Consider the following 25,478-nt stretch of genomic DNA (forward strand, 5'->3'; position numbering starts at 1 on the left):
TAATGGTGTCTAACTGCCAAAAGAATACAACCTGGGCATAATCCAGTCAAAATTAAGCTTTCTGGGCTCCGATCTTGTGTACATTTATATGGAACTAAGTGCCCCTGAACTGAATGGAGCTTACTTTTGGATAGGTATGTATAGGATTGCCCTATTCAAGGCCTGTGGCATTCAATGGAAGCCAAATTCCTATTCTTGGCTCTCACTGACATCCATGAAAATTAACAGCCTCACTTTGATTAAATAATTGTACTTGGTTCCCCATCACTACCCCTTAAAAACTCAGTAAAACTATTGAACACTGCAAGTAAGGAGACTTGCTATTTGAACACCTTTCTGCAAGCTAAGAAAATTACCATTCAGCCATGTTATTCAAAAGAATTGTTCTTTCACTGGGGGAAAATTATAATTACATACACCCTGGCTAGAAAAAGATCCAGAGCAAGGCAGGTAACTGAGCTCAGCTGCAATTATAAACCAAATTATCTCTCAGGTGGGAAAATGGACCCCCCTCAATTACGTAGAATTACAAGTCCCATCAGCCCCAGCCCACTAAGGGGATCGTGTCAGCATGCATCCTCATGATCACCTCTAAAGGAAGCCATTCTCTTCCTGCTTATGGCCCTGAATCAGATCAGAGCAGAGGACGGGCGCGTCCTGCAGGAAGCCAGTGACGTTCTCACGTTGGTTGCCCTCCGCGACTTCGCAGGAAGGTCTCCATTACCTGAGGGTCAAAATGCTCTCTGATTGATAAGCAAAACTGTGAGTCTCACTTAGTTGGGTCCTTCCCATTCTTTTGCTTCTGTCATTCTTTTCTCTCTCGTGTTGTTTTTCCCCCCTCTCTCTTTTAAATCTTTTCCTAAAAACTTCACTATCGCTTTGCATGGGTAGGACCACACGTAGTGTGTTTGATCCTAAAACAGTTTGGGATCCCTAGAGCGAGAGTGAGCCGCGTTTCAATCCCATGGAAAAGAACGCATCCTGAGGGACTCGCTCAGGCTGCAATCCTACGACACCTACCTGGAAGAAAGACCAGAGTAGGACTACCTTTGGAACAAGCAAGTCCAGGATCAGAGCGCAGTGATCCTAAAGAGCGCAGCGCAATTCCATTAGTAGCGGAGCTTAATTCCTCCAGGAACAATGGGAAGTGGCTGGGATGGGAATGGTGGGTGTTTGCTTTTACTGGCCCCATAGATTTTAGCGCAGTCCGATCCTGCACCTGTTTCACTGAAAGCATTCCCCACTGGCAATCCTGCATAGGATCTGGGCCTTAATGCGCGATCATTTTCTCCGGATAGGGTCTGCATCCTTAAAGGATCCTTCCCCAGCCTGGTGCTCACCAGATGAGATGTCGACGACTCCCGGCATCCCGTGGCCGGCTGGGGGATGCTGGGAGTTGTAATCCAGCGCACATGGGGCGCCACACCCGATTTAAGGCCACGTAATAATTTTGTTTTCCGTGCGTGCGGAGTGGGTACCGATGGCCCGAAAGCGATTGCTCCGGGGAAGCGCTCCGTGCTTTCTCTCTTGAAGAGGGAGTGCGCGGAACCGCGCTTGCGGGGCGGGGGGGGGGCGCGATCCTGCTTCGATTCCCCTCGGGTTAGAAGGGCTGCGGCAGGAGCACGGCAGCTGAGACAAATGTCATTTTCCCGCCGGGCGATCTGTTTATTTAACCCTTCGAGAGGCAGCTCTCTCCATCTCCGCGCCCTCCTTCCCAAGCCAAGCCGCTCGCCTCCCCTCCCAGCCCAGGAGGCTGTTCTTCAGTCTACAGCAGTCGTCTTTCGTTCCCGACCTCCTTGTCTCTCTTTTCTCCTCCAGCGACCTTTCCGCTCTTCCCAAAGATTCGCTTTCACTTTCGGAGCGCCTTCTTCTCCCGGCTGCTCCTCCTCCTCCTCCTCTTTGGTTTCTGTCGCTGTTTGAAGAGCTGAAGTCCTCGCTTCCAAGGGACGCCTGAAAGCAGGACCTGGCCGGCCAAAGCGCCCAGAAAACCTTCTCCGGACAGGTAGAGGTGGGGGGAAAGTTTTGAAACTTGCCGGGCTCTTGGGGAGGGGAGAAAGTTTGCTTTCTGGTCTGATCGACCAGCAGATTTAATTTTTTAAAAGAAAAAAAAAATCAGCATCCTGTACGAACTGAATTTTACGCTGCGATTTTGTCCATTTCACAAATTAGATGTTGCTGAGTCAATTTCACTGGGAAACGTCCGAATTGTTTTCCGTGCCTCCAACTTCACAAGGGCCGCATGGAGTGTTTTATTGATGGCAGTGGCATTTAAACGAGCGGCCTGCGGATTAGGCTGTTTAGGTTCAGCGGGGGTTGATCCTCTAAACCGTTTTCGCTGCGATCCCTCTGGCTTTAGCTTAGTTCGGAATCGGGCTGTCTCTGTTCTAGAGTAATTCCCACCCAGTTCGCCCCAGCCGTGGGACTCTTGCTTTTGAAATAAAAAAGGGAATCAAAAGGAAATGAAACCGGACCGATGCTGTGCATGCTTACTCGGGAGGAAGTTTCGGTGTTCAATATCATTTGGGTCAAAGTCCTTAAGCACAGACCACTATGCCCGCATTCGGTACAACAATCCTCGTAGATACCATGATTGTTATTATTACGTGCAATTTCGGAAAGGCAAGTCGGGTGGTTTCATTAATATGCCACCATTATTGTGGTTGTTATTACTTCCAGAACTGATCGATTACTCGATCGAGCCGTTCCGGGGCTGCTTTACAATGATTCCAGATTGATCAAGTAAAAAAGAGGTTTTCATGAAAAACCCTGGTGCACAAATCTCTGAAGGAGCCAACACACAGAGCGGCGAGCAAAATATGTTGTAACTACATCGGGATGTAGAATCGAATGACGCTCCATCTGTAAGGTAAGAGGCACCTTCCCCTGAAATCGGGGGATTTAAAAATCCCGTTTAAATTGATTTAGGCGGGGGTTGGATCGAGGCTCTGCATTGGTCTTAGCTGGGGACGCGGCTCACCTTGAGCAAAAGCGGACCGCGTCATCTGGGCTGAGGCGAGCGCGCACGTGTGGAACAGTTTGGTGGGAAGCGCCAGCGATGCGTGCTCGGATTTGGACAAGGCATTTCGAACGCCCTTAACTTGCCAGCGAGTGACGTACAAGCATCGCCCCTCTTACACCGAAAGCGAAAAAGAAAACCAGGTTCGTGCGCCCGCCCCGACAAACTGTTTAATATTAGTAGGTACCCTCCAGAAATCGATAGCAACTCTCTCTCACACACACACGCGCGCACGCACGCACGCACGCACGCACGCTCGGTCCAGTTCTTTTAACATCTGTACGAAATTATATGCACATCATAAAAAAGCGATTTGTGCAAAGAGGAGAAGGCCTTCCACAAAGGTTGCCCGGTGACAAAAAGGCGCTCCGCACCTACGTGCCCGGCGCTTGGGGACACCCAGGAAAGCCTAGGAAGAGCCGAGGGTGCCCTGTATGCCGCCACGCGGGCAAGCGGATGCGTCGAACGAGCGATCCTTGCGCTGCCCCGTGTCACTCCACCCTCGGGTGCGAGACTGCGCTGAGCGATTTGCGCCTGCGCCTGCGCCAGCAGCCCTTCTCTAACGTGCGAGCAAAGGCGGCTCATCAAATTGCACCCGCGCCGGATGCTGCGCGGACCCACATCTTAGACCTGACCCACGGCCGCGAGCGGAAGTGACTTGGGGGCTGGGGGAGGAACGCGCGTCCTCCGGCGCTCAAAATGCAAAAGCGGCGCAGAGCCATCCACCGAAGCGAGGAAGCGCAAGCGCTGGCCGGCCGGCCGGCTCTCCTGTTTGGCGCGGGAGCTCAGCGAGGAGAGCGATTTCGGCTCTCTTGCAAGTGGATTCCGCCCGATCAGTGCTTGCGTCTGTGTGTAAGCCGTCCCGAGGCTCATGCGAATGGGGCGGCATACAAAAATTCCAAATAAATAAACAAACGCCGGCTTGACAAGAGTGAGCCTGCAATAGAGAATAACTCCCATTGCATTCGATGGGATTTAATGCGGAGCAGATAAGTACTGGATTACCCTGCTGGGCAGATTTTTTTTTTTTTTAAGGCACATCACAGTCTTGCCGAAACGAAATACTTCTTGTAATATTGCAATCCTATACACGCCTACTGGAAAATCCTGCACAGCGTTTGAATTCAATGAGTTTTCACTTTAAAGATGGCCTGCCCTGAACTTCCCAGTGAAGACAAGGGGGTTTCTTTCCGACTTGGGCAACTCGCCCCATTTATTTCAACGGGAGGTGAGAACACTTTGAATCTGCTGTGTGCAGAACGCACGGAATTTGAGGAGGACATCCGATGTTCAAAAGAGAACCTTTGGGTTACGGGGCGGCATAGAAATGGAGACAGACAGACAGAAACCCCCGCAGCCTGCAGCGCCCACGAGTGCTGGGAAGTGCAGGATTGTCTCCTGTCCGTACATCCCCAGCTTTGCTCCCTCAAGTGCTCAGCTTTGCCTGGAGTTCTTCAAGCTCAGGTGTCTTTTAAAACTCATTATGCCAAACCATACGAAATGAGGCAGACAATTCTCGCATTTTTAAAATAAATGTTTTTTGCAAAAGCAATGGCCAGGAAATGAGAGTTTTCCCGACTTAGACCGAGGCCCATAGTAACCCAGTATTCAGTTTCCACTAGTGGCCAGCCAGCAATCATGCGAAGGGCAGAATCCTATGCACCTTTTAACAGGAAAAAGAAAAGTCAACGCCGATGAAATGCTGGAAGTTCCAGAACGTTTTTGTCTAAATATGCATAGGATTGCATGCTAAAAGTCATTGTAGGGAAAGTCTAGGGTCATTTCTATCCCTCCTAAGGATAAGAATAATGTTTCAGGGCAGGTGGGCACCTCAGAGTTACCGACTCGGAAAGAATCTCGCATATTTGAAACACAAATTCCTTCACAACAATATTCCTCCATGACATTTATATAGCGCTTTCGAACTGTTCAAGGCGCCTCCAGGCAATCCCTTGAACAGTCCTGTACGGGGTCAGTGTTATGATTGATTTGTACTGCAGATCTGTAGGAGCGAAAAGGATCCGTGGTTTCCCCAAAGCCGCCACCGTGACCTCGTGGCCAAGGGAAGATGTTTGGACGCGCTGGGGCCGGGCTCTCGCCATCCCTAAAGCTGGCCCATGGAGCGCAATCGGCCTTAAAAGCGCGCATGCGTCTGTCCTTCGTTACGGGCCACATCCCGACTTTGTCCTGCTTAGAGTAGCCCCGCTGACATCAATAAAAAGTAGGTCTCCTTGAGTTCAGCGGGGCTTCTCTAGCAGTGACCACGTTAACCCAGGGAAAAGAATGTGGGAATGTTACTTTACAGCGGCTGCTACGGACCGAAAGCAACGCATCTAGGACGGGATCCTATGCATGTTTAGGCAGCAAAGAAGCCCCACAGCTCTCAGCAGGACCCTGCGGAGGCAGCTCTTGCGAGTATCCGCGAGTGGAGCCTGCCATAGGGCAGGGATGGCGCTGGCCATGCCCGACTCCTGTGCAGGCTTTTCTCTGGATTTGCAAAAGAGCCTTGCCTCCGCAGTCTGCCTGGCCGAGGGAGGCGGGGGTCAGCCTGGGTGCTCAGCCAGATCCCGGGGTGCCTGGGATGCGCCCCCCCCCCGACTCGCGGGGCGGGGGCGGGCCAAGCGGAACCCTCTGGACCTCGCCACCACCTTTCGGTCCGCTGGATGAGCTCGGCCGCTCCTCGCCCGCGCAAGCGCCGGCTGGTCTCCGCGGAGGGGACCCGCCGCGTCCCGCGTGGCTCGCCCACCGGTCAGCGCGCCTCGGACTCCGGACCTCCGCTTCGCAGCCTTCTGGACCGCGCAGGACCGCCGGGAGGCTCAGAGCGGACCGCGGGGGCCACGGGCGGCCCCTCGGGCTCCCTGCAGGCCAGGCGGGAGGAACCGAGGAAGAGAGGCTTGGCCAACGCCTCCCGCCGGGTCGGTGAAAGAGGGGGGCTGGAAGCCGGGCTCCGCTTCCCGCCCGCCGCCGTGGTCGCCGCTCCGCTCTCCTTCCTGAGAGCGCCGGGAGCGCACGCCGCGCTCCTTCTCCAGGCGCACTCGAGCCCGCTCCCGTCTCCAGGCCCCCCTTCCGTGCGCCGTCCTCCCAAGGCAGCCCCCGCATCCCCGCGTTGCTCGGCCGGCCCCATCCCGACTCGCAGCCCGGCCGAGGACGCCGCGCGTCTCCGTTAGGGCAAAAGGTCCACAAATCAAGCGGGGAGCGCGAGGGGGGGGCAGGGTTAGGAGGGGGCGTCGAAAAGGCGCCGCTCAGTCTGTCCCGGGGCCCTGGAAGAAAACTCACCTGGACAGCTCAACTCCTAAATCTGCTCAGACCCGCCACCCCCGCCCGCTTTTTCCATCCAGACCAGCTGCGAATTATTAATACCTAGCGCAGGGAGTATTTTGGATTATGCGCTGGGAAATCATTTCAGGGTAACCCTTCCCCTGGCTGTGCTTTATGAGAGGGTGCGCTCCTACTCCGCTTTAGACCAAAAGAAAAAAATCTGCACTTCCCAGCGCGCTGGCTGGAGAAAAAGAGGCAAGCGTGCTTGGCGTGAAGGGGCGCCTACAACCCCCAGCATGCCCCAGCAAGATTCGTTGGTTTAGGCAAAAACACAAACAAAAGCTGGCAGTTCCCAGCATGCCGTGGCCAGCTGTGCTCCCTGGGAAGTGGCGGCGGGGGCGGGGGGGGGGGGAGCCTGCAATTCATTGCATAAAAGGAAAAGAAGAGCCGTACTATTCCCAGCATGCCCCAGGCAGCCATGCCAGGGCATGCTGGGAATGCATGGTCATTTTTCCTCGCCTAAATTGAGCCTTAAGAATGTTATCTGATTGACTGGGGGAGCGGGAGGGAATTGTATAAAAAAATCCTGTATTACTACCACTACTTTTTGATCTTTCACACCTGTCTTCTGCCTTGCCTTTGTTACTGTATAAAGCTGTGTGTGCCAGCAATTCTCTCAATCTCTGTGTGTATGTGTAATTTTGTGGTAGAATTCCCCCAAATGAAAGAGTGGTTTTGGTGTAGTAGGTGTGTTTTGAGCAGGCTTATGCAGAGACCTACTTCCTGGAATTATTGGGTGGGGAGAGGTAATCTACAGATGCCCCTGGACTTAATGGCTTTTGGGTTAAGGTGGGGTGGGACTGTAGATGGTCATGTGGTACTTCAGTTGTGAAGCACACAACTAATATTTCTCTTGCCTCTTGCTTTGCAACCATGGCTATGTTTCTGAGACATCAGAGCAAAGCACAGAAACACGTTTGCACCCCCATGTTCCCCTCTTGAGCATGTGCTTTCATGTTTAAAATTGAAAGCCAAGCACCATTATGTTCACAAGGGATTAAAAAAAGAATTGTTTCTGTTGCCCTGGTGCTGAGTGCATTCAGAATGCAATCCTGTGCATATTTAGAAAGAAAAATGTTTGGCAATTCCAGCATTCCCCAACCAGTCAAAAAAGCACCGGTCTATTTTTGATGCTCTTTTTTCCCACTTGAGCATGCATGGGATGCCACATTTGCTTGGGAACATGCTCCATTTCACCATAGAAAATTATACAAAGGAAAGGCCCAATCCTGGTCCCATTTGCTGCAGCATCCCTCATCTGCCACTGCCTGGGCAGCCATTTGCGGGCTCTAAACTTCATTTCCAAGGAGCAGGTAGAGTTGCTCCACTGGAATCCTCTCCTCCGCTCTCCCAGAACACCTGTGCTCTGTAGCCTGTCCTCCCCATGCCTTGCCTTTCTCCACATCATCCACAAAGTTTTCCCATGTCAAGAATATTCAGAAACACTGTCAGAATGACAGGCAACATTGGCAGATGGACAGAAATGCATCTGCTACCAAAAATACACTTCCATTTGAAAATCAGGGAATTATTTTCTGCTCAGAAATGTGTGGCAGTAGTCAAGATCAGAATTAGAGTTTTTCTTCAATCTGGATACAGAATTTTGGAGTAGATCCAAAGAACACAACCTGATGTCCTTCACATGTTTTTAACTCCCTTAATCTCTGACCTTGGGCCATTCTGGCTGAGATTTATGCAAAGTGGAGTTTAGCAGCTTCTGTAAGGCAGCAGGTAGCCTGCCCTAAGACTGTGGGCCTTTGCTCCTAGAGAAATGAATAGGAGTCCACCAATGGCTACAAATAGAACCTCCAGGTTTGGGGGCATTATACCTCAGAATACTCATTTCTCGGTAATGAACAACATTGGAGTCTAGTCTGAGTAGACCAGGACTGGCTGCTATTCCAACAAAGTACACTTAGTCATGAAGGGGTTCCACTGTGTTTCAGGCCCCATAGCTTCAGGGTCTCCAGTGTAGGACCTCCAACAGCACCCACAAAGCCCCCCACTCCCTACTCCCTCAAAATCTGTTTTTAATCTATATTTTAACCATAGAATTATGGTTAAATTCATAGAATTATGGTTAAATATAATCTAAAAACCATAGAATTTAGATTATATATATATATAATCTAAAACAATATTAAGGCACCAGGTTTGCTTCCCAGTTGCTAAACCCCTCTCTTAAAAATAGCAAACAAAGGGGGTGGAATTACAAAACAAACTCATCAAACCCATCATGCAGCACAACTATGCCGCATGAAAACAAAAGGTACATGGATAAATACATGGTCACTGGTAATAATCAATAAACTCCTATATACCAAGTGAAATATTCTGTGCATGAACCAGCATGTGTTGAAGAACATATCCTAGAGACGTATGCATGCGTTACTGCCTTCATGCCTATGGCTTTCTGGCTTTAAGGTGCTTCTTTGTAGGGGTGGCCTTGGAAATCTTTGGATAATTAGGAATATGATTTCCTTAGGAGAGGAATTGCTTGGCAACTGTACTGGGGAGCTTTTGCCATTTTTGAAGGTCTTGGAGAGCACACTAATTGGGAGGTGCAAGCTTGGCTGTCATCCATAGGAGATAAAGAAAATAAGGTCACTGGTTGGTCAGTTTGAAACAAAAAGGAAATGAAAACACTTAAGGGACATTTTCATCATTCTAGGACAATATACAACTGATCATTAACATAGCAGTTAGTTAAGTAGTCTTTTCCTTAGGGCAAGGTTGTCTGTGTCATATGGATGTGAGTCTACAGTGCCTCTGCACTGAGTATTATCCCTTGATGTATTGCTGTTTCTCACCTGATTATCTCTAGTGAATACTTATTTTTGTATGCTCAGTTTTCAACCAGTACAGTTGTTCTCAGGTTCCTTTGGTTTGTTGATTTTGTGCTTTGAAAAACAGCAAAGCATCTTGCAACACCTTAAAGACTTGCACCTGTATTTCATATCCTGCAATACACTTCATTAGATGTTCGGACATTTATAGATAGTTTTGGGTTTATAGAAAGTATGTATGCTAATAGGAGAATTAACATTGAAATCAGAAGAAAACTGAACACAGAAGACACTAACAGGACTCTTAAACTTGGAAGAAGCAGCCGTAATTGTATGATCCTCTCCTCCACTCTGAAATAATGGGGATTTCTCCTAAGTAAGTACATATAAGACTGCAACTTCAAAGCAGTGGAGTGGGAAAGATTTTTCTCCTTCTCCCATAACACTCAAACCCAGGGTGATCCCATGAAGCTGATTGGTGAGAGGTTTAGGATGGATAAAATGAAGAACTTTTTACACACAGCATGTAGCTAATATTTGATGTGGCAGCACCTGGAATATTGTGTTCAGTTCTAATCACCTTACCTGGAAAAGGACATTGAGTTAGAAAAAGTACAGAAAGGGCTGATGGAAATGATCAGGGGGCTGGAGGCCCTCAGCTATGGAAAGGGGCCACAACAACCAGTATTTGTTGTAAGCCGCCCCGAGGCTTTGGCAAGGGGCGGCATAGAAATGTTATAATAATAATAATAATAATAATAATAATAATAATAATAAATAATAATAATTTGTTCGGCTTAGGAACAGGGTGAAAAGGAGATGACAAGAGAGAGGTGTTTAAAATAATACATGGTGAGGAGAAAGTGGAGAGGAGATACTTTTCTCCCGGAACACTCAAAGCTGGGGTCACCCTATGAAGCTGATGGGTGGGAGGTTTAGGACAGATATAAGGCAGAACGTCTACACACAGCATATAGTTAACCTATGGAATTCACTGCCAGGGCAAGTGGTGATGGCCACCAATTTGGATGGCTTCCAAGGGGGACTGGACAGGTTCATGGCTACTAACCTTGCTGGCTTAAGTGCTACCTCTTTTACCCAAGGATCCTGCAGGCAGTTGATTTGCTGCTGTCTGTACAGACTACCAGACTAGATGGACCTTTGGTCTCATCCAGCAGGGCTGTTCTTCTGTTCACGATCCTATGCATGTTTAGAGAGGAAAAGGTCCTATAGATCCCGGCTGAAATCTGCTGGGAATTGCAGGAGTTTTTCCTGTCCAAGCATAGCTAGCATCATGCCTTAAGTGCTGCTTTTCCCACTGCTCTTCCACAGTGAGGAGGAAAATTGCACCTGGGGGAACTCCAAAGCACCCAAGAGCCCTCTTGCAGTGGCAGCTTGGCTTCTCTGGATAAGGTAATCCATATTTCAAAAGAATTGCTTAAGGACTGGCCAGCAAAAGCTGAAAAGTCTTTTTGCCTTGGGCAGAGACAGTTCTGCCACTTTGCAACCTGGCTAGCCCTCAAGTTCAGGAGATGAAATAAAGTCCCTCCACACATTCGATTTTCAAGCTGGCATCTGATTTCAGGAGCACCATATTTGCTTTCTGGAGAAGGCCGGCATGAAGAATAACTCATCCCCCTTTCCAGGCAGGATTTAATGGGCACTACAGATTAGTGTCAAAGCAAGCCTGCTCAAAATGAGGAGAAGCTGTGGGGGGGGGCGGGGGGAGACGCAAGGGCACCATCAGGACAGGGACTTTGGGCAGATAATCAGGTCCCCTCTCAACAGGAGGGGCCTCAAAAGCCGCAAAGCTTGCTCAGTGCAGTTTGAACTCAGAGAAGTAATGGGCCATACCAGCAAAGAAGCGTCTGCCTGCGGAAGCGTTACATCCAAACTCCGCACTTCTCTTGGTGCCCCATGGCATGCTTGCGTTCTCACTTCAGTGATGCTTCAGCTGAAGACTCTCCCGTTGGCTCATGCCAATGCGCGTGGGGCAAGTGAAACAAACAGCCTTTCTCCAGCGCTGCTGATAATCTGCCCTAAATCCAGGATATTTGGAGTAAATTAGCTAGAGACAGTTAAGGTGCAATCTCATGTAGGTTTAGACAGAATAAAAATCCTCCAGATCCTTGCAGCTGGAAGTCAGAATTGCCGTCTATGGAATGCTGGGAGCTGTGGAATATTTGTTCTGTCTAAATTTGCATGGGAGTGTTCCTAGTAGCAGTGCTGCATTGCTTTTATATCCCACCGGTTTTCCTCTTGTAAGGAGCTCATGGTCGTCCCCTTCATTTTATCCTCACAGCAATAACCCTGTGAAGTGGTTAGGCTGAGGGTCTGTGACTGGCCCCATGGCTGAGGAGGAACTGGAGCCTGGATCTCCCAGCCCCGCCACCCAAACTTCTCCCTACCGCTCCTGCTTTCTCAATTGCACACCCTGGACTGCACCCCAGAAGAGGAGCTGTCAGGAACCGCCTCTTATATAGCAAGGTGTTCATCCCAAGTGCTCTATCCCATTCATTAGCCCAAAAGGCACCAGGCACAGATCGTATGTGGTCCTTTTTAAAAGAAAGAAAAGTGGAAATAAAGGGCTTGCTATCTAAAAGGAGATGAGGGAGGGAAGGGAACAGTCCTTTAGCAGAGCTTCCCTTTGCTTTCCTCTCAGCTCAGCTTACCGGAAAGGCATAAGGATGAGCAACTGGAAGGGGGGCCCTGCGTCCAAGCTGTCCCTCAGAGGAGCCCTGGATGGTCCTCCAGGAGGAGGAGGAGTGGGACTGGCAGGCACTCACCTCACAGTCCCAAAGTTCTCCTCCAGTAATCTAGTTCCTGGCCACCCAAGTCTCTAAGGTATTAGCACATATTCAGGTCTCCATAAACAGAGAGATGAATGTTTCAACTTGCAGACCATTCCGCCCCCCCCCCCCCCCCCCCCCCGCAGATGTGACAGTGGCTTGGAGGACTTTCTACCCAAAATCTTCCAAGTTCATTGGGCCCACAACCTAAGATGACACAGTTGCAAGGTTAGGCCTTATTGGGATACAGGGCAGTCCATCACCTAATGCTAGCTTTATGCTATCGAAAAGCAGCACTGAATCGGAAGCGATGCGCTGAGGCATAAATGCACTACTACCCGAATCTGCAGGGGCAAGTCTTCACGTGATGCTACAATCACTAGCAAATGTGTGGTGTGTGAGTAAAGTATTCCCAAGGGTGAGCTGGCTTTCTAATTTTATTCAGCACCACAAGATGTAGGGATAGCCTCTCAGTTTTGGTGGCTTTAAAGGGAGGCTACAGAACATCTCGCAGGACTGTTTATTCCCGATTTCACAGTCACAGTGAGAGCAAAATAGAGTCTCTGTGGCCAGAGGCAGGAAACATCTGAAGAGCAAATCCTGAAGACAAGCCACAGATGCAGGCTGCTGCTATTGTAGCCATTTTGCCGACTCGCACAAGTATTTGGCTGCCTGCTGTTGGAAACTGTATACTTGGTCCTGGGTCTCATCTGCTCTTTGCTTAAGCAGATGTCTTCTACATCCAAATTGCTTTGGAAAATCAAACTAAAGAATATGGAACATTTCAGTAAGAAACACATGTTCCTGCTGCCTCCCCGCACCTTTTAAGTTTTACCAAGTCTTTCTCAATTATTCATCCCATCTTGGGCTCAATCCACATATTTTAATCTGGGAGTAAACCTCACTGAACTGTATGGAAATTACTTCCAAGTCAATACATATGAGAAGAATTGCAGTGGGGGTGGGGGGGGGGGAATGACCAGGCTTTTATTCCATTCCTTTTAGTAGCCTATCCAAGAGTGTCTTGGAAAGGGGACAACAAGGATGGAATCATCGATTCTAGCCTTTCATTGCTCCAGAATGAGGTCAAGTCTAGATACTTAATTCAAGGAGAATACAGAGCAACTAGTCCCCATTAAGGATTTAGACTCTGGTCGCCTATTTTGCAATATAGTATTCCTTAGAAAGTGATTTCTACTAAACTCAGTGCCACATTTCCCAAAGAATTGTGCTACAGTTGTGAGCAAACTGAGTTGGAAATTAGTCTCCTTGAAAACAATGAAACAGACTGGAAAATTATTTATTGGTTGGGTGGATTGAATTGTAAGCATTGACAGCTGGCGCGCAAAACAGAAGGACACGACCTGGTTAAACAAAGGGCACCCAGTCTAAGACTCCGTCACAAGTAAGACATTACTGGATATTTTAGTTTAACGCCTACTTTTTCACTCGAGTCGGTGCAGATCAAGCCTGGAACCTAAAAGTCTTCCTACCACCCACCTGCCCACAGCAAGGATCCAGTCCTACTCTGAGACCATAAACCTACTTTACAATAGCAGTCATTGTTCGTCCTGCACAGAGTAGACCTATTGAAATGAATAGGACTTAGGTTAATCATAACTAACTTAATTCATTTCAATGGGTCTATTGTGCATGAACTAACAATGGATGCCACCCCAAGACGTGGGAGATCCCAATCTAATCCTAATTATAGACCAATCTGACATGTTTTCTCCAAAATCTGTCCCACCCCATTCAAAAGAATGGACAGCCGAGTGGTTTAGATCGGGGTGGGAGCTGGCCTACAACTCCCAGTTTGCCAGCTGGGCCCGCCAAGAATTTTTTCTGTGTCAACTTGCTGCATAGGATTGTACTTTTAGGATTGTATCCGATCATAGTCTAACTTAAGCTCTGCTTGTTTCCTTGGGCATCCTCTTAAACAGAACTAACACCGGATGCAATCGTACATGTGTATACTCAAAAGTAAGTCCCATTGAGTTGAACCAGGCTTATTCCCCAGTAAGTGGGTTTAGAATCGCAGCCTCCATTGAGTTAGCCGAATGACAATAACTAAACAGCCGTGGTTTTCCATCTGGCTCGGAGAGGCTCTCAAAATCTGCAACGTTATTTTAAGGTAGGGGAGTGTAATTCCCATCTGAAACTCTGACCTTCCACTTAGGAACTGCGATCTTCCAAGCAAAAATATATACATAGGATGGGGATGACAGTTTAGGAAGGAAGTCAAAATATACTCTCTGAAAGTACAGAAAAATCACAGACCTCTCTTGAGGGTTCCAGTCTATTGAGGGTTCCAGTTTGGCTAAACACTACACCAAAATAGAGACTTTAATACAATTCTGATACTGGTAATTATGAAAGTGGCATCTCTCTCAGTCTCTTCTTCTCTGTGTCAACTTGTTGCATAGAATTGTGCTGGATCCTAATTCAACTTAAGCTCTGCTTGTTTCCATGGGTGTGGAAACTCTCTAAAATCCTCATCTCATATGTTTTATCTTTGCTCCTCACGGGGGGTGGTATTTTATTCAAGCAACAGGAAAGATCAAAATATCTTTCTTTTTTTAAAAGAAAAACTTGGAATTCTTGAGATCTGTGGACAGAATTATAAACAATCTCTGGATTTTTAGTACAGAAGACATACGGAGGAAAAGTTTTATCTGGGCAATCTCATTTATTTCATCTGTTATCTCTATTGATTGAGACAAAGTGTCTTAATTTTTTTTTTCAAAAAAGGAAAATAAAGCCAGGCCTTTTTACCCCCATCTCAGGAAATTACCTTCGTTTGATTGCAGTCCTGGGCACATTTATGTCGAGGTAAACCCCTCTGAGGCTTACTTCTGAGTGAATATTGCTTACTCTTTGCATGAATCTAGGGCAATCCTCAACTGTCTCAGACATGTGCCCCAGTGAATTCAATGGGACTTACTTTCGGGAAAGTGAGCGTGGGATCGCAGCCTTAGTAAACATCTAAGCCTAGCCTTTGCCAGACAGCAGACCTCCAAGACAGCGTCCATTTTATTACGAAAAATAGAATAGAATAAAATAAAAATATTATTATTATATAATACTTCACACTAAAAATCCGTGGGAGAGAAAAAAATATACCGCGCCAATGTCCTGCAGTAGAACTGGGACTCACCGAGGCAGAGTTTTGGTCCTGGGACCCGGGGGTGGGTGTTATATTTTAATACCCCCGCCCCGTCTGGCGGCTTCCCCCGTGCGGGGCTGCTGCGTCTGGTGGCCGTTCACCAGGAACGACCCCTTTGCACTTGGGGAACAGCAACACCTGTTGATCGCCTGCCTGGCACCCCCAGCGAAAGGAAAAGCGACCTCGCCGCTCATGGAAGCAACCTGCGATGCTTTCTCTCTCTCCTTGATTTAGGTGAATTTGATTTTCTTCCCTCTGGGCGTTGAAATAGCTCCGTGCTGGGCTCTGAGGCCGAGAAGGAACGGAGTATCTTTCCGGACAGAGTCTTCCCTAAGAAAAAGGGGGTGATCATTCGGAGTTGGGCGTATTTGAGTCGATTCCCGGCAGGTACGCGTGTTTCTGAAACCAGACGGCCTACTCCACGCGCTGCTTACTCCTTGGCTCCGGGAGGATCCGTTTGTCTCCAAGCCTCGGACGTGGCTGGGAGGGCTTGGGGTGCTTCCGCCCAAAGGCGCCGGGCCCCCCAGTTTCTGGGGATGGTCGCAGTTCCACGCGAGGTGCCCTGGACTTGCGCAGCCCGCCGACGCTGGCTGAACTCCGGCTGGTTCAAACAGCGGCGTGGCTTTGGTCACGGGTGCCGACCTGGGGAGCCCAGCTCAGGACAGCAGAGGTAGGGAAAGGGGTTGCTCCGGAGCGAGGCGATCTAGTCTGCCCTCTTCTTAAGCCCCACCCCAAAATGTCCCCCGTGAAGTATCGCAGGCGGCTGCGATTCATTACCTCGTGTTGCTGTTTTTAGTCAATCCGGGAGGAAAGCCTTCGCCCTATCACCTTTCGCGGTTACTCTTAAGCGTGAAGGCCTACGCAGGCTGGGAGGACTCAAGGGGCTAGTTCTCATTAACACGCCAAGCCAAAATCTGGATTGAAATCTGCGAGGTGGCCTGCTCAGTCCGCCGCCTCTTCACACCGATGTAACGTCTGTTCAATTCTATCAACAGTCCTATATTCGCTTTCCTGGGGGGAACTCCGTGGGACTTCTGAGCAGATGTATAGAATTACTCCCAAAATGTATTTATAAATAGGGCGATCTCACTTCAGGTGTAAGACAACCTGCTGCTGCTTCTGCGAGTTTATTCCGCTTTGCATGGGACCAGTTCCTCAACAGCTGTGCGTGGCTTGTACGGCTCTGCGCAACTACTCCCGAGAAGCACCATTCGAGTCGGGACAAACTCGTGGAGGAAAGAGCACTCCTAGCTGTGAACTCACCGATTTCCCAATAAACACGGTGAGGACTAGGCTGCCGGGTCCTGGCGCAGGCTCGCGTTGAGCAGAATGCGCCACTGGCCACGGGAGAGCTGACTTCTGAGTAAACCCCTAGGATCGGACTCTTGGCTCCGCAAAAGCACAGGCTTCTTTCTCGCAATTTTCTTTCAGAGCGTTTTTGGCGAGGAAGAAAATATCAATACGAGGAAACGATGTTGCAATATAATAACTGATTAAAAATAGCCTACAGATTGGGTTTAATTCCAAACATGGTCCAATCTCGATACCTCCCTCTCTCTTTGGCAACACGCACCCCACCCAGGGGACCCCAGCTCCGCCTTCCCAAAACCTCTCTGGCCCAAACCGCCGCAGACGCGAATCGCACCGCGGCGGAGTCGACGCGCAATCCGAATTTTGCTGCTCGGGACCGTCGCGTGGGCGGACTCCGCCGCTTCGCTTTTTATTTGTGAATGCCCTCCTGCGCCCGCAGCAAGAGAAGCGCCCGGGTCCCTTCTCCCCCACACCCCACAACTGCCACCCAAAGAGGAAGAGCTCTAAAATCCGTCCCGGATCGGTGCCAGCCCCTGGTTTACTCGGCCCGGGACCGGCCTTGGACCGCGACGCGGAGCGACGGGGCCGGGAGTCGCAAGCCCCGACCCCTGCGGGGAAAGAAAGAGGGGGTGGGGGGCCCGCTCGGCCTCCCTCTCTGCATCTCTGCCCCGCTCTTCGAAAACTCTCCCAAGGGGGAAATCGGACCATTCCGAATGTTCCCGCCGCGTCGAGCATTAACGACGGAGACTTAATGCAGAGCCGCATCTCGCAGGGAAGCAAAGCTCCTGCCAAAACGCCTCTCTCTGCCCAGCGCGTCCCCCTTATTTTCCCAGAGGTGAAATTCAACCGGATTTTACGGCCATCCTTTTTAAGGTTTCAAACGGGTCATCGCGAGTGTGTTCATTCCTCTCTGAAACCGATTTAACTCAGCTAAGTTTTTGCACGGCAAACAAGCCGGGTTGTTAAATTATTTGGAGAGGAGGGGTATATTTAAGAAAGAAATCCTGTGCGCACTTGCTTGGGAGATAACCTCACTGAATAAAGTGGAATTTACTTCCGAGAAGATATAGCTAGGGTTGCACTGTCAACGAACAGGGAATATATATGCGTATATATGGAAAGATGGATTGATATTAAGGCATAAGGAAAGAAAGCTCAGACAAGGAAAATGTGTAAAGGCCCCAATCCTAGAGTCACTTAACAGTAAGTTCTTTAAAGCAAGCGAGGCCTTACTCCAAGGTAGAAATGCACAGGGCGAAAGTGTAAAACATGAAACCATTAGAGCAGGAGAAAAGAAAAGAAACGGAGAAGAGGCCTAAAATTCCACACTTTTACTGGGGAGCGAGCTTCACTGGAACAACGGCTTACTCCTGAGCAGACGTGTGTAGGCTTGCATCGGAAGTGTCCCCTGCGTGTTATCGGGATTTCCCAGAAGTTACAGCCGAAGCCCCGTCCAAAGCACGCTTACTCCGAAGGAAGTCCCGCCGAGGGGCCTTACTCCCGAGTCAGCGTCCGCCAGGCTTGAAAGCCGGCAGACCCCACGCCGCGGCTGGGCCAAACCAGCGCGACCTCGGCCGTGTCTACTCCGGAGCAAGCCCCAGTAGTTCGGTGGGGTCTACTCACCAGCTGGGGCTACGAACCCGTGACTTGGGGATGCGGGGCGGGGGGGGGCGAGGCCGGTTTCCTGCCGGGAAGCCCGTTCCGCCCGTGGCCCGCCCGGACGGCGCTGGGCGCTGGCGGGGGCGCGGGGGCCCCGATCCGGGAGGGCGGGCGGGCGGGGCGGCGCTGCTCCCGCCCCGCTCCGCTCCGCTCGGCGCCGGGCCCGCCGGGGGGCCACCCGCTGGCCGGGAGGGAGGCGGGAGCCCGTCACGTGACGCGCCCCCCGCGCCCGCCGTAAAGGGGCCGAGCCGCCGCCCCGGGCAGCACTCGCAGGCCGCGACTAGGCGCGAGCGGAGCCGCAGCGGGCGGGCCGGGCCGGGCCGGGCCGGGGCAGGGCGGCTATCGGGCCATCAGAGATAAGGGCCGCGGCCGGGCAGCCCGGCGGAGCCTCCGCGCCTGGCCGGGCGACGGGACGCGGCCGGGGAGGGGGCAGGCGCGGCTCCCCCCGCTGCCTCCTTCTCCTCCTCGGGATCTTTTTTGGTTTTTGGTTTATTTTTGAATGGGGGCTCTTCTCGCGCCGGCCCAGCTCATCATGGGACCTTTCCTTCCTTGCCTCTTGAGACGTAAGTACCCGCCCCCCCTGCACGCCCTGGTGTAGGGACTTATCTGTCCTGTAGCTCGGCTTATCTGCCAGATAACTCCACTCCGGGAGAAGCTGGGGGGAGCGGGGGTCCCGTCGCTTTGGAAAGACCCACTATGGATAACCGCGTCTGTGATTTACGGGCTTGCTGATTAACCCCCCTTTTAAACAGAAAAGCGAGGGGACCCCCCCCCACCCGCCCTCCGTAATCTTCTCCGATACCTTTTTCGGACAGGGAAGGTTCTCTCTTTCTCGCTTCCCACCGCGCCGGTTCTTATCAAGGAAGTCGCTGCCGCTTTGGTCGGGAAGAAAACTCTGTTTTCTCTTCCCCTCGCACTTTTCCGTTTAGGAAGGCACTTTGCTTGCAACCGGTTGATTTGAAACGAATAAACAACCCCCTCCCCACCCCATTCGGGCATCGCGTCCTTTTCCCGTTTGTACGGATTTAATTTTCAAGTAAGCGACATTAAGCTCAGCTGAGAGTAAGCGCCATTAAATTCAATGGAGCGGGTTAACTCTGTGGGAATTAAGACAGGCCTGCACAGTTAAGAACTTGCTGTACTTTAAAAGTAACCGAAGTTGCAACGGGATCTTGTCCCCTGAGCGTCTTCACATTAAATCATCGGGGTGGGATTTACTTCCAAATAGGTGTATGCGAGACTGAAGCGTTTTGATGGTGAGGCTTTAAACATTTGGCCGAAAATATTTCCGCCGGCCTGAACGCGAAGGGGAATTTACTTCCTAGAAAACAGACAGCCCTGAACCTGGAGGCAAGTCCCAGTACCTTTTCATGGGGCTTAATTTAATGAGTTCAAATTCAGCCCGGAGAAGGATAAACTACGACTTTGGTTCCCGATCTCCTGGGGAATCCGACGTAAATTTCCAGAGGTTTCTCTCTGGAATTGCTCTCCCTTCCAGGCGCCGTGAAAGCCCCCCAAACTTCAACGGGAAAACCGGCCTGTCTCGAATCGCAGCCGCTGCTGCGTTTGGGGGGCTTACTCGCGCGTAAGGCGCGGCTCTCGTTGTTTCAGACTTCAATACTAGCAACGTGTAAGTTACGCAATCCCGAATGCCAGGCGTGTTTAGTGGTGTTCGCCTTCCTGTCTTCCCAAAAACACGGACACCAGAAATATTGCTAGTACGGCGCGTCCTATAATGTTGACGCCAAAGTCAGGGGCGAAGAAGGGCCAAGTTTCTCCAACTGTCACGCAGCCCTGCAGGGCGGATTCCTGCTGGATCTCCTGGAGTCCGTTTCTGCTTTTCCGCCCTTCATCGTAGTTACGACGCCCGTGAAAAAGCGCGTCGCCCATTCCTTCCAAGCGCTTCAGAGCTGCAAGTCTCGCCTCCAGCTTCCCATGTACTGCTTTCTCTCCTTTTCTTTTCGGTTAAGGGACTCTCCCAAGGTAATTTTCAGCAATTCCAAAATTCACATCTCCCAAGGCCTGGCTGCGGACCCATGGCATTTAGCGGTGGTGGGTTTCATACGAGGGACCAAGTTTCCTATTGGTCTGGGAGACTGTCTCCTTAAAATATCCTGCTTTGATTTTTCTGGTTAGTGTAATTGTCTGGATTTATGTATAGAATAGTTCTTAGGTTGACTACGGGCTCCCTTAAAATAGTCCCACTAAGGGGGAAGACTTCACCTGTTTGTATGATCTCAGTGTTCTGTAATGGGGAAGGGGCAGCTAAAAAGTTAGGTTATTTCCAAGAAACGGAGTGGGGTTGTGAATTACGAAATTTGGGGAAGTTGTTTTTCTCTTTTAAACATGCATGGGCGGTAGGGGTGGGTTTTTGTTAGCTTTTTTGTTTTTTGCTTCAATCCACCAAATTCAGCACTAGCTTTCTGTCTCAGTATGCAAGCAAGGGCCAAAACTCTGCACACATTTAGTTCTGAGTAAGTGTCCTTAAGCCAGGGCCTTAGTTTTGAATAGACAGCCTGAGGGCCTGGTTGATAGTTCGAGGATTGCTTTTAGAAGATAACATGGGAGTTTATCTGGAATGAGCCAGATTATAACCCAATTTAAGGCGAAGGTGCTATGCTGGTTTGGGAGGCAAGATACTGTCTAACCCCTGGGACTTGCTTCCAGAGAGCTTTGGCTATGCGGTAGTATAGCAAATAAATAAATAAATGATGATGATGAGGAATCCATTATTAAACCTGTTTAATAATGAATTACACCTGTTTGATCATCCTTAGTTCTGTGCCATAACCGAAGATTTCATCCAATGTGAGGCCTGCTGAAAGCAGAGCCAGAGAGATGAGTGAGACTCTAGCCTTAGCTGGTGCCTTGAGTTTTGGCAGAAAGAATGCTTGCAGCTGTCCTGGCACCACCTCTTAAACTGCTGCTTTTTCAATAGGGTGAGTTTTCAGTTTTCTCCCAGGCACAAAAGTAGGCTGCCTAATATTGCAGACCTGCTTCTGACAGGTACTCTGCACTAACCCACTGCAACGAGCAAAGATTCAAAATGTGCTTTTGATGCCGATTGTGATTATAACACCTTTAAGATGTGGTCCGGTTGTCATCCTTCTTTCTGTCTAAACTTGCATAGGATCGCACCCTTCATGTAAACGGTCTTCAAAGACTCCAATTAAATGCAGCCCTCTCACTTTATCCCCAAAATTATGAACTAGGTACCTAGTGCAGCCTAGGTAGAAAGAATAACAGTCTCAGTTGGAGCAAAGGTTTATTCTGTCTCTAACTACCACCAGCTGGGTAATTGTGCATATTGATGAAATCTTCCCTTTATTCTCAGTGGCTGGTATTCCCCAGATCTAATTATGTCAGTTCAGCATTCCTGACTCACAGTTCTGAGGTTTTTTTAATTAATAAGGAGTATATGCATCCTCTATAAATGTATATTTTTGCAAAGCCGGTAGCCCTCACAACAGCTCAAAGGAGAATTCCGTATGTTGAATGGTGCATTGTGGCATCTGTCTCTTTTTAAAAATTACCTGGAGCTTTGAGCCATATTAGTGCGCATTGGAGAGGAGGCGATGCTATTACATTCCCACCAGGTAGTAAGTCCCATTAGATATAATGAGTCTTACTTCTGAGAAAATATGCAGAAAATGGGGGGTTTGCTTCATGGCCTGCTCCATTCTGCAAGTTTAAACAATGACTTGCTGCAATATGGTGGCAGTGTTCCTATATGCTGATGTGCACACATATTTTTTTGGTCCTCCGGGAGCTCTATCATTCTCTTACAGCTTATTAGATCCATTGTAGCAACACCTCCTTTGTGGAACTTCATTCTTAATATAGGATAGAGATAGTGTAAGAAAATACTTGTATGAACTTTTTCCATCTGATAATTGGTCATCCTGAAGTCCTTTTGCTGTTTTGTATTTGTTGAAACACAACAGATGAGTCGGCTCCCTTGGAGCTGAAATGCCAAGTTGGACCTGATTGCCTCTGTAAGAATACACTCCAGGCGGGTTCACAGTGTGTTCCAAACTGCTTTCTTGGCTCCTGTAGAGGGGTGCCATGTGTCTTTCTCTCCATAACTATTCCTCCCCATCCAACTCACACGTTCCTAATAGCATTAGAAGTGAGATTTTTCAACCTACCACTTCTAAATACAAGGAATGGTTGTCAGATGTTACAGATTTTCTTTGTGACCGCATCCTGTGACTGCATCCCTTCCGGTATTTGTAGGGTCATCTAACCCAAGGCAATAGAATTACTTTAAGTGGATAGGAACAAACTAGCTTGATCCTCAACTCTGAGGAAGGGCTATGAAGGGCTTCTAGTTGGAGCAGTGAGTCTGGGATCGCTTTGCAAACTTAGTGGCACTGGACTCAGTTGGGGTTGCAGGCAAGTAATCTTGCATAAGGTCATGCAAGTGATTAAGGTCACTTTGGAGACAGTGACTACTTTTTTGACACTCTTTAGACAATATATCAAGGGGGGGGGGATAAAGAATTGTTGCTGTTGTCATTTTATTTCAAGCACGTGTGCTTTAGGCTGGCTTTGTCCTGCAGCTGTGTGGCTGGGTCCAGAACTTCCTTTAGCCTATACAGCAAAACTATAAAATAAGAGTGCCTTTGTGATGTGGATTAAAAGGAGGGACTACCATAAAACTCCCAAAATGTTCTGACCTAGTCTCAGGATTATTAAGAAGAGGTTTTGTCTCATAGTTTAAGTGTATAGCACCTATTCCCTTAACTGCACACTCAGCTGGAAGTTTGTGCTGAAAGGTGGTTTATGAATTTCCTAAAGAAATAAAAGTACATCAGACTAACACCATGCAAGCTGTTCTGACCACCTTGGAAGAACAGCAAGTTCCAGCTACTCGGCAGGGAGGGGAGAAATTAAGCTGGAGAAGTTGAAGCAAACTTCAACCAACTAACAAAATATATATTGATTTGTTAAGTTTTGGCATGTCAAGCTGTTGCAAGAGCCCAGGAGGGAGGAAGCATTTTGAAACAGCAACAACAAAAAACCCGACTCTCCTAAAATCACAGATACTGTGACCTCCAGTCCTTCTCCCTGCTTTTGCTGCATTCAACACACACTCTTCAAGATACAGACTAGGAATATAAAAAGCTTTAAAGAATATAAAGTTTCGGGGCAGGGGATAGATACAGGACCAAACGTCTGTCCTTATTTCTCTTCTTTTTGTTTGCAGGTGCTTGAAAAGCTGTCGCAGTTGCAACAGCTCCGAGGATTAGCTGGACTCTTCATGTCCTATCTTCGGCCCTTGCCCTCAAACTTCTTCGCTTGCCTCGAGTGCACCCCTCCAGCCGCTGCCTTGCTTTCTCAGCCCTCGCTTCGAAGGATATAAAATGTACCAGAGCTTAGCTCTTGCTCCCAACCCGGGCCAGTCGGCATACTCCCATGACTCCAGCAATTTCCTGCACTCGCCAGCCAGTCCAGCGGTGTACGTGCCCACCAGCCGGGTGCCCTCCATGCTCCAGAGCCTGCCTTACCTGCAGAGTTGTGAACCTGCTCACCAGGGTCACCCGCTGAGCAGCCACCCAGGATGGGCACAGACCACCAGTGCAGAAGCATCGCATTTCAGCCCCAGCAGCCCTCATCCGCCATCCAGCTTCTCCTACTCCCACAGTCCCCCTGGTGGCGGTAGTACCGGACGAGATGGAGGGTACCAGAGCCCACTGTTACTAGGTACTGGGGGGCGTGACCAGTACGGCAATACCCTGGTGCGGTCAGTCAATGGATCCTACTCCAGCCCTTATCCGGGTGCTTATGTCAGCCCCGCAGAGATGCCGCCATCTTGGACTGCAGGACACTTTGAGAGCAGTGTCTTGCATAGCCTCCAGACACGGCAGGGGACCTTCTCTGGCCGGCGACCCACCTTCGGTATGTATAGTGCGACCCATAGAAGCTGCTCCAGCCTCGTGTGAAACTCTGCCATCAGGGACTTCTGGCCCAGAACACTTGCTTTCCAGAGCTGGAGGCCTGGTTTGCCCGCTTTGGCTCCCTGGCTATCAGCTGCTGTAAAGCACAGCTTTTAAAAGCCTTGCATAACCCTGCAGAATCTCTGGGCAGAAACCTAGGCAAGGGGGCACACTAAATTTCCTGTATCATCCCATGTTCGATGCTTTCAGCTTGGGGCAGGGGTGGGGGAGGCCTTGATCTGTCTCCAGGTGTTATGGGGCTGACCCACACCTGGAGCAAAAAAAAAGCCTGCAGTCTGGTCTCCGGGTATGCCTATGCTATATATTTGAAATGAGAACCAAGATGTAATTCTATGCAATTTAGACAGGAAAGGAGGCGGCCCATTTTAGCAGTCGTGGTCTTTTTCCCATCTAAACTTGCATAGGATTGCACTGTTTGGCATTGTTCTTTTCCAGGTTCACTGAACATGCTAAATCTGTAAAGAGAATTCTTTGAGAAGCAGCCCCTCCACTGGCTTCCGGGCGCACCTGTGCTAGTCACAGAGGGCAAACTGGAACTCCACTTTCAAGGTCTCTGAATACCAGTTGCTTCTGCAAAGCTGTGCCAGGTTATGAAGGCGCCACGACTGGGCACTGCTGAAAATGGGGGAAGGAGTGGGGAATGGTTTCCCGGCTGCCATCATCTTAAGGTGTTTTGACAGTGGTTTGGTATGGGTGCCTACACAAACACACAGATCTGCAAAGACTCCGTCACAGAATAATGGTGTATGAGCAGTAGGAATGCCATGCAAACAGGGGTGTTAAACAGGTATTCCATCCTGGAATATTAGCTAGTAACCCGGGCATAAGAAGAGTAACAGTTGTGTCTCATGGGCAATATACAAGGGTCATCACTAAATCAGTACCTTAATCATGTTAGAATCTTTAGCAAATGCTGCCTTTACTATAAAAAGTAATGTCCTTAACAATGAGCACCAGGAAATTGCTGAGAGCAGGGTTTCAATGCAGATTGAGGGGAAATAATATTGAGGGGAAAGCCACTGCAATCAATGAGGCTTAAATGAGTCATCACTGATTCAAGTCCTATTGATTTCAAGGGGTTTTCTCTAGGAATGGCATGTGAAGGGCTCCTAGCATTATGGGCAAGAAAGTTTTGTGCAGCTGTTCTGTCTTCCTTCAATATATTTTCTGTGGTAAGAGAAAAGACTGCCAAAGCAGCAGGAAAATGTGAAAAGTTCTGTAAAGGAGGCAGGCAGATGGTGTAAATGCCTAGAAGCAGGCCACGTTGGGCTCCAACCCTAATTCTGGGGTGTGCAGATGTGTGTTTGCATGGGGATTGTGCTTTGGTCTTACAACCATACACTGCAAGAGTCATCTTGTTGCTAAACTCACAGGAGCCCTTAGAACATGCTGGAATACTGGCTTTTAGGAAATATGGCAGTTTTGATTTAAGGCAGTTTGAAGGAACATTAAACTACACTTTAATGTTTCTTG

General features: G+C 49.3%; 1 protein-coding gene across 4 annotated transcripts in view; it reads left to right on the forward strand.

Annotated features, from left to right (window-relative positions):
* The first annotated feature begins 654 nt into the window (after positions 1-654).
* GATA5 (GATA binding protein 5) overlaps positions 655-25,478 on the forward strand; it is a 59,121-nt gene continuing 34,297 nt past the window's right edge. Inside the window, exons 1-4 of one of the 4 annotated variants that reach the window (XM_044454967.1) lie at positions 655-762; positions 1,819-2,002; positions 2,677-2,866; positions 23,255-23,946. In XM_044454967.1, the coding sequence (XP_044310902.1) occupies positions 23,412-23,946 (535 nt within the window). In that variant the 5' untranslated portion in view covers positions 655-762; positions 1,819-2,002; positions 2,677-2,866; positions 23,255-23,411. Of the gene's footprint in view, positions 763-1,637; positions 2,003-2,676; positions 2,867-18,441; positions 18,609-19,798; positions 20,029-23,254; positions 23,947-25,478 lie in introns of those variants that run through there. The other 3 variants (XM_044454966.1, XM_044454968.1, XM_044454969.1) reach the window with 3 other exon arrangements.

This window comes from Varanus komodoensis, unplaced genomic scaffold (assembly GCF_004798865.1).
Source record: "Varanus komodoensis strain SLA01 unplaced genomic scaffold, ASM479886v1 scaffold8, whole genome shotgun sequence".
In the NCBI taxonomy this organism is placed as follows: domain Eukaryota; kingdom Metazoa; phylum Chordata; class Lepidosauria; order Squamata; family Varanidae; genus Varanus; species Varanus komodoensis.